The sequence below is a fragment of the Agelaius phoeniceus genome, chromosome 1 (assembly GCF_051311805.1).
Source record: "Agelaius phoeniceus isolate bAgePho1 chromosome 1, bAgePho1.hap1, whole genome shotgun sequence".
In the NCBI taxonomy this organism is placed as follows: domain Eukaryota; kingdom Metazoa; phylum Chordata; class Aves; order Passeriformes; family Icteridae; genus Agelaius; species Agelaius phoeniceus.
In genome coordinates, this window is record NC_135265.1 from 89854278 (window position 1) to 89869409 (window position 15132).

The 15132-nt window shown below is 36.7% G+C and overlaps 1 protein-coding gene across 1 annotated transcript in view; it reads right to left on the bottom strand.

The window, feature by feature from the left end:
• The window catches only part of LPCAT1 (lysophosphatidylcholine acyltransferase 1), a 65491-nt gene that overhangs the window by 36131 nt on the left and 14228 nt on the right, over window positions 1-15132 (bottom strand). Inside the window, exons 4-8 of the mRNA XM_054638187.2 lie at window positions 11982-12094; window positions 10566-10626; window positions 8108-8166; window positions 3431-3465; window positions 898-952 (exon numbers count right to left, since the gene is read on the bottom strand). Of these exons, the coding sequence (XP_054494162.2) occupies window positions 898-952; window positions 3431-3465; window positions 8108-8166; window positions 10566-10626; window positions 11982-12094 (323 nt within the window). The remainder of the gene's footprint in view (window positions 1-897; window positions 953-3430; window positions 3466-8107; window positions 8167-10565; window positions 10627-11981; window positions 12095-15132) is intronic.

The following is a 15132-nucleotide window of genomic DNA, read 5'->3' on the forward strand; positions in this document are numbered from 1 at the left end:
TAATTTTGAGAATAACTGATTGCAAAAATAAGCAAACACAGAGCAATGACAAGTACAGTGATCAGCATGCAATATATGTTACTATTGTAACGCAGTGTACGCAAACATGCAATAGTTCTTCCTACTGATTTACCCTGCCATCAGTTCCATCTGTCAGACCTAAATAGCTGCTTCATTATTCAAAAAGCAAAAGGATTGCAGAACATCTGTCAAATATCCTATATAACACACTTCAAATACTGTAATTGTCCACAAAAATGTAATTACTCTGTGTAAAATGCATTAGGGACAACAAGTTGAAAGGAAAGGCTATAACTGTTTCCATGTTTTCATTACAATAGTCTTCAGCCTTAAAATTACAGTATTTTCCTCAAAATAAAGTTAAGAATATAGATAGATTTTCTTTGTGTTTTCCTATTTCACATTCTGAACAGTGCAGCCTAATAAAATAATTAGCCAGACATTCAATAACTTATATGGCCTATAACAAACCACCTCCAATTTTTCTCTACAAGACAGTTCTTAGTTTGTACATCAGCATTCACACACTTGAATGTCTAACATACAAAGCTGGTACACTACTTGAAAGAGCAATCAAGCCATTAGAAGACAAGAAATTTGTTCACAAAAGACTTTTTAAAGTGAGCCAGAAATTTATCTACTCAATTCAAATCACTAAAAAAATAATCTCATGCCAACTGGAAAACTGTATTTTGCTATTCCATTTTTAGACTGTATTTTCAGATACAGAAGCCATTTGTATAAAATATAAGTAGTATCTTAACCTGTTTTTACAGACATACATACAAGTTATGAATACAAACTTTTACTGCAGAATTATGTACAATATTATGTATTCTACAACTGCTCAGAATACACTGGAGTTTTTTTACTGACCTCGATTTCCACAGAATTGTGAAATTGACATAGAGTAAGCCAGAGAATTTCAAACCTAAAAGCAGAAAAAGATAGGGAAGGATGGAGAAAAAAATATATGTAGTGAAACTGTAATACATTATGTTCCAAAGTCTTCACGTAGCATCCTACTTGTAGTATAATCATATTCAGATAAAAATTATCAGAAAAGGCCTTTGAAAGTACTTCTATATATTACATTCTGTAAGGTGGAACAAAAATTTACACTGAATTGGCATCTTAAAAAATACTCAAAAAACAGGAAGACAAACAGTGAAAGGTAATATATGCATAACATGTTAAAGGAAGAGTAGATTTGTTCCAGAAAAATGCAGTATTCAGCACAGAGCTAGCAAGATTAATTATGCAACCACTGAGATTTTATCATTACCTCAGTTTGGAATCAAAGTTCATTATACTTCCAAAGTCTGTTAATGAAATGCAGTATGTGTGTTTTAGTAGCCTAAGATACAAGATAACTGGAATCAACTTGACCTTAGAAAGCATTAAGATTCAAATCCAGGAAAGGATTTAGTAAACCTAAATTAAGGAGCAGTGTCAAGTAGCCACATTTTCATACAGTATCTAGGTAGTTACAGTAGTCAATCATTGTGAGGGGATGGCAGGCCAAAATCCTCTCACACAGATAAAGGGCAGTTCCTAGAAGCAAAACCCTACTCATCTTGTAATACACCCATGTAGGGCTGCAAAACATTTCCCCCCTGCTTCCTTCTTATTGAGCTTCCAACATATCAAAGCAAAGAAAAGAATCAGGAACAACAATGGAGCCTGTAATTTGAAGTTTACATTCCTGACAGAAACACCTAAGTCTGGTTTCTAGGTCCTTGTTCAAAAGCATTAAAACCCCCCAATAAGTTACAAGTAAACTTTTCTCTCTGCCATCTCTGTAATCCTCAAAGATTGAACCCTGAATTTAAATGAAAATTTAAAACTGATAGAATCTGTATCCAACTCAACTAGGGTCATTCTTTGTTTTCAAGGTAGACTCAGTTGATCTGTTCTGAATACTGCCAAGGCAGTAAAAACCTTACTTTCAATGATTTAAGTTTGCATGTGACAAGTTTTCAATCCATCTGACAGGCTACAGCACTTTTAAACAAACAGAATACTCCTAGAAACAGAAACACTTCCAGATTTCTGTTTTAGTGTGAGCCAAAACAAAGATATGTTTGCTGAGAAAAGGAAGCCTGTTATCAGTCTTAATAGCATTTTCTGCTAAGACATCACAAATACATTTTAGGTCACCCAGGAGAATTAATCCTAATTAAGCCAAGCTGTAATTTAAACTGACCCAGTCAATTTGCATAACATCACATGTTGCTGCAGATTCTGATTCAGCTTTAATTTAATTTAACTTTATTAGCAGAGATCAACACTTCTGAATAAGGGTTTTCTAGACAGTCTAGTGATCTGAGGCAAGACACCTACAGGTTTTTTTCTGTCTTCCTCTGTGTTCTTGAGTCCTCAGTTAGGATACTAAGGTGGAAGTAAGCTGCTCACCTTTCTCCTCTATGGCTGAGTTACTTGTTCACATGAATTGCAGTGCAAATGCAAGGGAAGAGGCCGGAGCTCACGAGAACAAAAATTCCTTTATGCAGCAAATGCTGCAGTGTCTGTTTACATTATACACAACCATGGACTCATCTACTTCCAAAGTGACAAATTATTTGTAAGCTGAACCTCTGCAAGTGTTCGATGATCTCCTCAAGTCTCAAAATCATGTCCTTAATTAGACCTGGTTCCTAAGTGCAAAACTTAATTGACAAAATTCTAAATTACTTGAATCTTGGCTAATCCCCATGGTTTCCTCATTATTACTGAAATATAGGATGTCACATGGGACATTCAAAACAATACAAAGCATTAACCACAGAAGCCAACACTCCTTTAATTAGGGTTCAAAATTTGCTGTTTTCCTCTTGATCCAAACATTTTGGAATTTTTATTCAAATCCAAATGAGAAAATAATGCTTAACATTTTTTTAAACAAGCAAGAACTGCTTTTTTTAATATCTTATATTGAACCTCTAGAATAACATTTTGTTTAAAAAAAGGTCAAAATTATATTTAGACAAGATAATGGAAACAGTATCTCCAAATTCTTTGAGTGGGTCAACTGTATTTGTGAGAGTAGACCAATTTCAAACAACAGCCATAGATTTTACACAGCAAGATACCAAATGAATTTGCAGGCATAGAGCAGAAGCAAGTTATTTTACTTCAGGCACTTGGTTAAAAAAAAAAATTGAAACAAAAACCTAAAATTCTTTCTGCAAACCAAGAGAGTCATAGCAGCTGAAGTACGTTATTACTTACACCTGGATTCCGCTTAATGACTATTAGTATAATTAGAGAATAATAGAGAAAAGATAAATTAATACCAAAAAATAATCAAATAACCAGCAACTGGTTGACTATATATGCATGTAAGTCATAGAAATAAACACTAAGTGAGGAAAGCAATGATAAAAGCAGTAAAACATTAACCACTTACGCTCCTGGCCCTTGCCATGTCCATGTGATTGTGTCCTAAGAAAAGAAGTGTGACATTTGCAATTAATTATTGTGCATTCAACTTTTTACATTGCACACAGCATAACTAACAAGATATTACTAAGAAGCTTTCATGGAAACTTCAATGCTGTCTTTGCAAAAGTTCTTAACCCTGTTAGGAATCAGCCTGTCTTTTATACAGCTATATGGCCAAAATGAACACTGTGTGAAACACTAAGAAAGGACAAATCACAGTAAAAGAAGCGAACAAGATGCAAATAGCAAAAAGGGAACAGAGACCTGTAAAGCAATATATAACAGGTAGGAATATGACGGTAAAAATCATCCCATTTTTAACTAATACTAAGAAACAGCACAGGAAAAAAAACTGCAGTACTTAGAGATGTGATTTAAATGTACAAAAAAGGATCTAAAAACCTAAAAATTAGTTCTGTTCTAACTTGGAAAAAGAGTTCAAGTCATTATTGTAAAGACAAAAAGACACATAAATTCAGGTTTCTGAAAAACCTGATCAGAAAAATATTTTTTCAACCTACTGAACATGTTCCAGTTCAATTCTATGTTACCATCCAAACCCATTCTAGAGATTTCAGGTGATCACATGCGCCATGACCATGAAAAAAACAAGTTAACTCAAGTTTTAATTACCATTTAGAGCCACCTAAAGTAAAAATAAAAGGAAGCAAAGTTATCCATAAAAGGTGAAAAATGCGATTAATGATAGAACAACAGCTTGGAGAATAGGGTCAGCATGTCATAAAGAACGACTAAAAATTTAAAACTTGACATTTAACAGTTATTTTCAATCAAACGAAAGATGATAAAGGATGAGTCTATCTGTAGCAGTCAATTTATCTGCATTAAAAAACCCCACCTCCATGTACTGATATTTTAGAACTATAAAGTGGATAGTTTTACTGTTACACAGTTTCTGGCTGTTTTGATGTCTCTGATAACACTGCAAGTAAGCGTATTATGGTTTTTGTCTTTTTCCCACAAGGAACTTTCATTACAAACCATGAGAAACCAGTGTAGATAGCTGATAACTTACCTAGACACTAGATCTGCCTTATAGAGCACCAAGCACTACACATCTCTAACTCAGCTCTCTAAATTGCAAAGGCACAGAGCGAGATAAAGAAAAATGTCATCTCCATGAAAGTGTCTGGATCATTGAACAGGGCACAGGTATTTTCAGAATGCAGCCTCATGCTGGCTAGCTGGTAAGTCAAAGTCAAGTAAGCCATCAACAATCCTGCAAGAAATTCCCAATGCAAATGTCATAGTTGACAGGCATGCTTTTTTTCGTCGAAGCATCAGGATGCATCAGGGATAACGGCCAGGGAAATGGCTAAGGGAAAAAGGGATTCTGATCTGCAAGAGTCAGATCCACGTTACAGGAGACTCCTACCAGCATAGCCAGTATCATAGCCAATATCACCATTCTTTGAAACTATTGTATCCAAGTAATGAATACTTTAAATTGTGTGGAAGTACATAAAATGATACAATAACTTGGTTGGAAGGGACCTTTTAAGGCTATCTACTCCAACTCCCCTGCAATGAGCAGGGGAATCTTCAACCACATCCAGTTGGCCAGAGCTCCATTCAACCTGACCTTGAACATTATCCCCTCTGTTATTTCCCCTCAGCATGGGAGGAAACAGGCAGAAGAGCCATCTTCCATAGAATTTGTATTTGACACAAAAAGATACTGAGAATCATATGCCAACCTTCAAAGAGGAGATTGGCTGTGTTTTACAGGTTCAGTTAACCCTGATATACCAACACTGTACAAGAGCTGGTGCCAAACTGCTTATCAAATAGCACAGTTACTTGTGGAAGACAAATGGACATAAAATAGATTTTACATGGCTCTGTGATATTTAAACACGTTTATAGTTTATATATTTTCATAATTTCATAAGTAACAGCACTCTGACAGAAAATTCAAATGAAGAAACAAGGGAAAGAAGTAAAAAATTGTAAAAAGGACTGCAGTAGAGAACCTATGGGTGAAGACATTAGAGCATTTATTCTAATTAGAATATAGGTAATAGCTCTCAGGCACCCAATACCTAAAATATTACCAATCTAGACAACCAGTAGCAAAATTTGGAATATCAGGTCTAAACAATATTTTAAGCCTTAATTTCTTTCTGCTCATGCATCAAGCAGAGAAACATATTAAAATATTACTACTAAAAATCACTGATACAGGACCATAGACGTCATCTAATACAAACAGTCACAAACCCCAGGATGACTGTTATTCAGGGAGCGACTCTATAAAAAATATAAAACACAGAGTTCTTCACAGCAACCAGAACTAGATTTATTTGCTAGAAAAAACCCCTGAATTTACTTCTTCACTTTTGCTATGTTTCAGCCCACTGCAGAACAGCAGTACTATCCCTAGCTCTTCAACAGTCTACAATGAAATAAACATTCCAGAGTGCAGACACCGACTACATTCACCCCAGGCTCTGATCTCAAAAAGCCTCTCAAAACAGCCAGGTGCACTCAAATCCAAGACTGTTCTCATCTATATTGTGGAACTCAAAGCTCTGAACATAGATCAGGGCAGGCACTTCAAGCAAAACGCAGTGGGGTGACTGAACACAATGTGTATCTGGAGTTCACTGGCTAAGCAAAGGTCTTAAGGAGTTCCTTTCTAAACCTAAAATTATAATATGCATCAGTCAAATAAGACAACAAATAGAAAGCCAGAGACATTTAAAGTTTGCTAAAAATGTTACCTTAGTGTATGAAAACCAATTCTCATTCCCTACTCTGTTCTTACATGTGTTGTGGTTTAATCCCAGCTGGCAACTAAGCACCACACAGCTGCTTGCTCCCTCCCCGCTCCTCCCCCGGGGCGGGCAGGAGAATTGGGAAGAAAAGGTAAGCCTTGCCTTGTAGGTTGAGATGAGAATAGCTCAATAATTGAAACATAATAATCTAACTCCGTATTCCTAACAAAAATAAACTTCATCTTCGTGTACCACATCATATTCCTTCTGCCTCTCCTCCTAACTCTGATGCAACTCTTCTGCAACCCCCAAGCTAATGGAAAAATAAAGCAGTAATAGCAATTACCACTTCTGTCATTAATGCTTGGACCTTTGGAAGGTCTCTAGGAATTAGATCACAGGAGGTTAAATGACTCAGTAAGGCACTGAAAATGAAGTATTTTACAGAAAGTAAAAATAGTAGGAAAAACTTAAGTCCCATACACAAACTCATGCCAGCTCACAATGGATATCTATATAACTAGTTAGAATTTCTTTTACGACATTTTTGCCATAACATAAAAATTATAAAAAAATTTAATTTACATTTATATTGTTTTACTTCAACATTAGAAGCTGACAAGTTTCTGTTAGTAAAGTGTTAGGAACATTCACTATTGGTTTACAAACATTGAATATTATGTACTACAGGCAATAATGACATTTCAGTATGCACCTGGATTTTGAGGATATTTACAAAATAACATTTGATAGCTTTATATTGCTATGGGCTTAACATTAACAAAAAGTTACAAGGCATATTAATATGACATAAGCCATGACCATGTTTGCCATTTTAAATGGCAGTGCCATCAAAACTTCAAACTATTTTTAGAAAAGAATCTGTCTTCCTGAAAATATAACAATTATGTAATGAAAAGTCCCAGGTAGCCTGCTACAATGCACTTGACACTATGTAAGCATATCAGGCTGCTACTCTTGTCACAGCATCTGCCAAGATAATTTCTGGGTTTGTTACTGCAAACTATTTGATTGCCATTACACCTTGACTCAGCCAAGAGCAAACGGTGGTCTGTGTATATTAACTTTGCTTGGATCCTTTTTTTTTTTTAATCAAGCATATGTTTTATGTTTCACCTGTAAATGACAGGAAGAACAGTGGATGGAAATATTTGTAAGCTACTCAGGTACCAAGAAGAAACAAAATTCTTCCTTAGAACAAGGGGTTGTTAATGGGCTAGTCAGAGATCTTCTGATGTGGCGTGCATCAGTAAAAGAGACCAGGTGGTCCTTATTTTACTTCTGACACTCTTCATACCCTCCCCTAAGTAACTTCCACTTCAGAAGGGGACAAACTTCAGATATTGTAAATAAACATTTAATAATCTGCATTTTACCTGAATATAATTTACATTGGAAGACTAGTCCAAATTAGCTAATCACCATGCTTAGCATGGTGAATGTAAAACAGACAAGATGACACTATAAAGTGCAGAGGTCCTCAACACATTATCCTATACCATTCATCCAGTCACAGTAGTTCATGACTAACACCCCCAAAGGCAGGAAATGAAGAAGCATCTTCCAGCAATAAATGACATTAAGAAAACTCTCCAGCAAACACTGCAGGAACAGGGAGCACTTAGGAACACAGATCCTGGACAGAAATCGCCATTTGTCTCATTATTTGTTGAGTACTTCTTGTAACAACCTGAACAACTTTCAAAGCAGAAACATTTAAACTGTTTCAGTTAAAACTCTCTAACATTGCTTGAGGCTTAATGAATAAATGCTTAACTAACAATAACTTAGTCATGATTTTTGAATTTTTAAACCTAAAAGGTTATACAATGCACTTCAATGAAAATGCCCTGAATTTCAAGGACACTGCGAGCTGAACTTACCAGTTTGTTTGGATAACGTAAAACCACTGGCTGCACAGGAACCCCAGGAATAAACGCTCCTAGAAGGCACATACAATACATAATTAATTTACAGTGCATTTTGGTAGAGAAGAAATTTACTGCAGCAAGAAAAAACTATACAACTAACAGACTGATAGGAAGTAGTTGATGGTGAAAAAACAGGATCTGAAAGTAGCCTCAAAAGTAATCAAAAAAGCAAGCCCTGGAGAATGACAATGTATATCCTCCTCTTTAGCAGACAGCTAATTAAAAATGTTTGCTTATATTACTTAAATTATCCTCTACCACTTACACATACTGTTATTTACACAAGTCAAAGCTTAGTACCAAATTCAGCTCAATAAATGGATATAAAAAATGAGCATGCAGAAGATGGTTAAATTAATTTATTCCCTGTGGTCAACAATATTTTTGGTAAAGACCTTGGGCTTTCTTATATAAAATAAGCTCTCTATTTTTATCTGAACAACAATAATTTATAGGTAATTTGTCATCTCTGAAATAACAGAATTAATGTCACTTCTGTAGCTATGGGAAAACTAATAGTTACAAATTGAACTAGAGCTATATTGAACTAGAGCTATTATTCAGAAGCATTGCTTCACTTCATGGGAAAATTACAGTTCTGATAAATAAGCAGCACAAGTTCTGTGTCATTTGCTAAGCATTTTCTTGGTTTCTAATACAAAGATTGGGTAAGCATGATAAGTATCTTGTTCAAGACTTCACTAAACATCTCTTTCTCTCATGAAGAAATTAAGAGTTTCACTCAAATTATGTTATTCTTGACAATTTACTACGGTCTCCCTAATATGCCAATTAAAATTAAGAACTGAACAATTGAAGTACACTGTATTTCTAGCATAACATTTGCTTTACAAAATAACTGTTGAGACTTAAAAGAAATAATTGTTTATGGAGTATAAACATCTTTAAATGAAGGCGGTATGTATAGAACCCTTAAGAGATTTGGAGGCCAGTGGTACCTTCTGCTCAGTCTCAAAGAACAGTCTAAGCAACTTTTGAAATAATCCAAAGCTGACAAAAGCTGAGAGGTAGATGACAACACTACCATTTAAACACAAACACAAAACCAAGAAAATATGCAGTAAGAGTAAGGAGCATAGGCCATGTTAGCAGAAGGGGGAAAGGCATCCTGATAGAAATAACGTGAATAGAGACGTAAAGTAACATGATATAAGTAAGGAATTTTGAAGCAAAGGATTTCTGGAAGGCTGGATGGATACAGATGCAGGTTTTAGTAGGAAAAGTGACAGTCAAGAAGCAGACAGCAGCATGTACTACACCAGAGCAGAGGAAGACAGAGTGAGAATGTAAAGATGAAATACATGGTGCCTGGAGTGTCTATGGCACAGAGGGAGAGCAGGAAATCGGGGCTTCACAAGAAGGATTCAGGCTAGCTTTCAAAGCATGGTCAGGATTCAGGTGAAGAGAGGAGAGCAAAGAGCTACAGAAGTAGGTGTTTCCCTAACCACCATTCTGTCATCTAAAAAGGTAAGAGCTGAGAGAAAAGTCTGAGATACCTTCAGCCAAATGAATCAGTGCAAGGAACCACAGTGCTGACTCACTGCATAATATTCTAAGTGATATTTAAATTGCAAGCCAAACAAAACACAAAACACACAGTAAGACTAGAAACCAGGCAGAAAACTAAGAAGTCCAAAAACACATTCACAGCTGCCTTGCTCACTGAAGCTTCTTCATTGACCATCTCCCTACCTAGGTGATAAAGGCAAGTTTACATTAAAGATTCGTGGTTTACTGCAGTACTGGCATTTGTGAATTGCATTTCCTACTGGAAATGCAATTTACAGCTGCATCAATGTTCAGTGTTACACCCTCTACTAATCTGATAAACTAAAAGGGTGATCCTACTGAAAAGAGCTTAGAACATGGATGTTATGTAAAAAATAGCAGCCTGTGTAACAGTGTTACATGGGAAACATTTTTGAGCACTTTTCACCAGAATGCAACTCCACAGAAGAGTTAGAGAGGGATCAGCCAGATACAACACAGCAACAAATGCTAGGCAGCCTGAAATAGGTACACTACAAAGCTTAAGGTAGCAGTGAGTATCTAAATGCTGCATGACAGACCCAAAATAGGAAATGGAGGGGACAAAGGAAAAAAACAAAAGCAAAAAGACACAAACCCAGATCCAGGAAGAAACATTACTCCTTCAGTTCATATGCATCTCAGAAGCCAAGAAAAAAACCTGACTTATTGAAACTGTTTTGTTCAACAATAGAATTACAATCTTCCTGTAGCATCAAAATTTATATTCCAATTTCACCCTATTGCAAGGTTTTTAACTCAACTTCTGCAACAGCAAGCAAATTAAAATGCAACTGGTATTTCAGAAAATGAAGATACAAGGACATTCTGTAGAGAACAGAGAAACGAGCATAATACCTACCAGGTTTGAATGTAATTAGACAGGATCGGTTTGTGCAAGTGCCCTCTGGGAATATCATTATCTTGAAGTAAAAAAAAAAGTTGACTTTTAAGAACTATTTCAATGTGAATTTATTTACAAATACATATTTTCAAAGCTGTTATTAACTGATTACAGCAAAAACGTTCTCAGGGAAAAACAGTTCAGTTAGAGTAAAAGAAATGTTGCTGAAGATGTCAAGTAAAGTTCTACCTTAATAGGAAAAACATTTTTCTTTATCTGTGATTTTGCCTCTTTTTTGCCCTCCAATAATAATTCTATTTATTGGAACACTGACAATGACCAGAAACACTTGTTAAGTATGAGTATTTTCACTGAAGATTTTGGTGCTAGAAAAAGTATCATAGTCTGTAGTGTACCAGAACAAAATTCCTGCTTACAGGCTAAGAAAAGAGTTATTTTCTCTTTGCTATTCCTTGGCATGTGCACAGATGCCCAAATGACAGAGACTGAAAACACCTGAACAGAATTCTAAAAAAAGGAGCAAAAACACTTAAGTTGAACCAATTCATCGGAAGAGAGTAGACTGTACAAAAACAAACAAAGCCCTCCCCCCACACCCCAATCCATATTAGGACTAGGACTAACATTACTAGTTTTATTGCCCACTCTGTCCTAGCTTGCTTTGAAATCTAATCATCAAAGTCACAATGCAAAAGCTATAAATCACCTGTTACATTGTTTATAGCTGTTTATAACATTTTTGCAGTCCAGTAAGCAGAGGTATACCCACTGTTAGCAGCAATAATCCCATAAAAAATATACAGTGCTCTAATCTCAAAAAACACCGGAATGCTTCAAATCTGCAAAATAATCACATGCTTCTAGGAATCTGAGATCTTATATATCATCCTTTCCTTCCCATTGCTCTCTCTCAAGGCACACTATAAATAGCTACATTTAAGGTGCAGAAAAAAGCCCTGAGCCACTTGTTCTATCCAGGTTTTCCTCATGTGTTTTAACAGAGTGGTTATTGGAACATCCAAAATTTTTGGGGTGCCTTGCCCAGCATCTTCAATAATGGCAATGCCAAAATCTTGCAAAGGGCAAGAACACACAGTACTTCCCCAGGTATTCTGCTAAGCACTTCATTTTTTTCCTCTTAGAGGACTTCCTCACCTGCTGTGGTCTGTCCATTTAGTCCACCTAAGAGCTGCCTAGCCATGTACTTACCCAGTTTCCCTCAAAACACAATGCAATGAGACACAGATGAGCATCTTATATTTTATCTTCTAAAAAGAGGGGGTGGGGGAAATTTCCCACACATGCACATCACCCCAAACCATCTAAAGCAACCCACAATGAAGAAAGCAAACTGCATATCCCAAGCCTGGGAATGCCAAATAGCATCTCTTACAGAGTAGCAGAATACAGTACCTGTGGCCATTTACCATCAGACTGGGCACGCCTCTTTATCTCTTCAACAGTTTTCCTGCGAGAATCCTGGTCTGACCGAGACACAAATACTGGTCGGATATATTTGATCAGAGCTGAAGAGGAGGGAAAACAAAAACAAGGACCAGCCTTTATTTTTCCTTTGTTTGAAAAAGATCCCCCACCCACTCCATGCATCCCCACTCTTCCCCCCACCACCAATTAGTCCTCTGGACAAAAATTTTTGTGAATAAAACATGACTACTTTACTATATTACACTGCAAAATTGAATACTCAGCTGAATTATTGCAGCTTTATTGAAATATTTTCCTAAGTTTCTATGAGGAAAACAGTTTTCAAAATTTTAGCATTTTGCATTTTTTCAGTTTTTAGAAGATCAATACATACAACACAGATAATGCAAAATATGATGGTACATATTATACAGTTTTCCACAACAATGCAGCAGTGGCTGTCTATAGGCCATTTCCTCCCTCCACAAAAATCAAAGTCTATAGCCACTCCCAAACCAGCAAAGCAGCAGGAATCTCCCGGCTACCAAAGTGCTTGTAAAAGTCATCCTCTCAGTCAAACTGTCTCTCTCTTTAAAACTTTTGTCTTCCATGACAGTTCAGTTCCACTGAAGGTACAGCACTCAGGATATTATATACACTGATGTTATTTTTTGTGAAGAATCAGTGTCAACAGAAAAGGCATGCTCATTTTCTCAGTTGTCACTTGTTTGCCTGTTCCTCATACCAGATGAATTAGATCTCAGACATCCTCTTTCTGGCTCAGTGGGAAACCTCTTGTATGTAGCCAGACACAAAATGAACATGAGCAAAAAATCAGATCAATCCACAAGATACTCTCAATGCATGTCTGTCACAAAGACACCAAAGAATACTTTCAAAATAATAAGAAGCCCATACAGCTCTTTTGCAGTGTCCAAAAGCACTACAAGAGAAGCACCTTCAAATATAGTTCTCTATGCCTTTATTTAAGCAGGTTGTATTCCAAAACCTTTTAATAATTTTTGTTTCGTGTAATCTTACTTGAAGGTTCAAGAGTCACTAGAACATCAGCTATTCTACTTGCCTCAAATACAGTTTTCATTTTTCCAGCCACTGTGAGAAGAGTTCACTGACACTGTATAATCTGATTTTGTCAGGGATAGACTTGCTACATTAACGGATCAGCCAGTGCTTAAAGTGTGAAGAAAAAAACAGTTTAAGGAATTACAGCCCTGTACTCAGCAGAAGCTGCTGGTTATGGTGTTATCCCACTGGAAGTTTAGCCACTAACTCACCAAAATCCTTCAATTCTGAAGGTTCTGAGAAACTAATCTGTCAAACCTTACAGCAAGTTCCCAAACATTCAGCCAGCCTCTGAAATATTACTTTTATCCCACAAGATGCCACAGCTCAGGAGACAGTATATCAGAAAAGTTACTTTACTCCTGTATTTTTCCTACATGCCTGTTCTCAGACAATATCTATAGAACAATGCTTGTCAGGGGAGCAAAGATCATCTTTGGCCAACTGGGGTTACTGTCATGGTGAGGTAAAAACAAACAAAGATGCCCCAAAATAAACCACAAAAAGACTAACACACAAAGAATAGGGGGGAAAAAACCCACAAACACAGAACAAGCAATAAAAATAACAAGGGAAACCATACTTGGTATCATAATTGTTTTCTTCTTAGTGATCCTACTCCTGAGTTTGCCCCCCTGTTGCAATTTACTGCTCCATAGCAAAAACATTACAAAGTAAAGGAAAGCAAAAGATCTAACATCCCCAGCCTTGACTTGGAAGCTTCTTTTACATTAGGCCCAAATGACAGAATTTAGGTTACTTCAGGCCAAAGAATGAATAAGATAATTCCAGAACTCCCAGGCTCTTTTCTGAGGACATGCTGCAAGCAGGGTCTTATTTATCACACATGAAATTAAGCAAGCAGACAGATTTTTCTTCAGGCAATGTGACAGAAAACATCAGACTATACTTATGTCATCAGTATCTGAGAACTGTACAGGCAAGATGGGCAAACCTGGGAGCTTTACTGTTACAACCTCCTCAAAAGCAAGCTACTGTAATGTTACTAAGCTCCAGAGGAACACCAGGTGAGCTACCTTACAAATGACCAGCACCACAAACAGCAACACACCTCTGTGCAAAGAAAAATTACTCTGGTATGCTGAAAGACAGAGGCAACTGAGAGCTTCCTATGGATTTGTCCTGCCTGTTGAATTAGCCTATTAGGGTAGTTACATTAGCCTTACTTCCTTAGACATTGGACTAAAAAGGATGACAGAATTCTTGTTTTAATATTAAACAGAAACTGAAGATCCTGTGAGACACCAGCTACCAGGCCATAGTGGTTAAGTCCAACACTTTAAGTGAACTTGAAACTCTCAGCCATCAGTAAAAAACTGAAAATACGCACCAAGGGAAGGCTAACTTTTACTTTTCTTAACCACTTCTGAAGAAGGCTAACTTTTACTTTTCTTAACCACTTCTGAAAACAGAGCACAAGGCTACACAGACATTTACTTTCATCACGTATTTTCACGTTCAGTAAACACACAAATCTGAAAATTCAAAGGCTGTATCAAGTTGACCTGTGCAAGTAAGTCAGGAGCAGGGTCAAAGGTCTGTAAAGAAAAGCTGAAAAACATACCAAATAGGCAACCAAGATGAGATTGTGGTCAGAAGTCAAGTTGAAACACAGAGAAACAGTACCTAAGGTAGTGTGTGATGCAAGGAATAGGCAGGACTAGGGCAAAGTCAGGCCAGAAGTGAAAGCATAAAATGTTTCAGACAGCTGGCATGCTGAGCAACTAAAGGAAACAAGCAGAACTCTGCAACATGTTCAATAAACAGAACATAATCATATCCCTCTCTGCTCAGCTATTTAACTGTCCAAGACTGGCTGTAACCAGATAGTGAAGACCACACCTCAAGTGTTCAGAGATTCTGAAAAATGGGCTTGCCCAGCTCCTCTCACTCCATTAAAACCACCCTTGAATTATCAAATCTAGTGGGCAGTGACAGAGAATCCGTCAATTCACAAAATTGATCTTGAGTGTCACTATTCTAGCTTTTTCTCTAGCAGTGTCAGTCCCATTTCATCTAGTCCCTCATTTCGAAT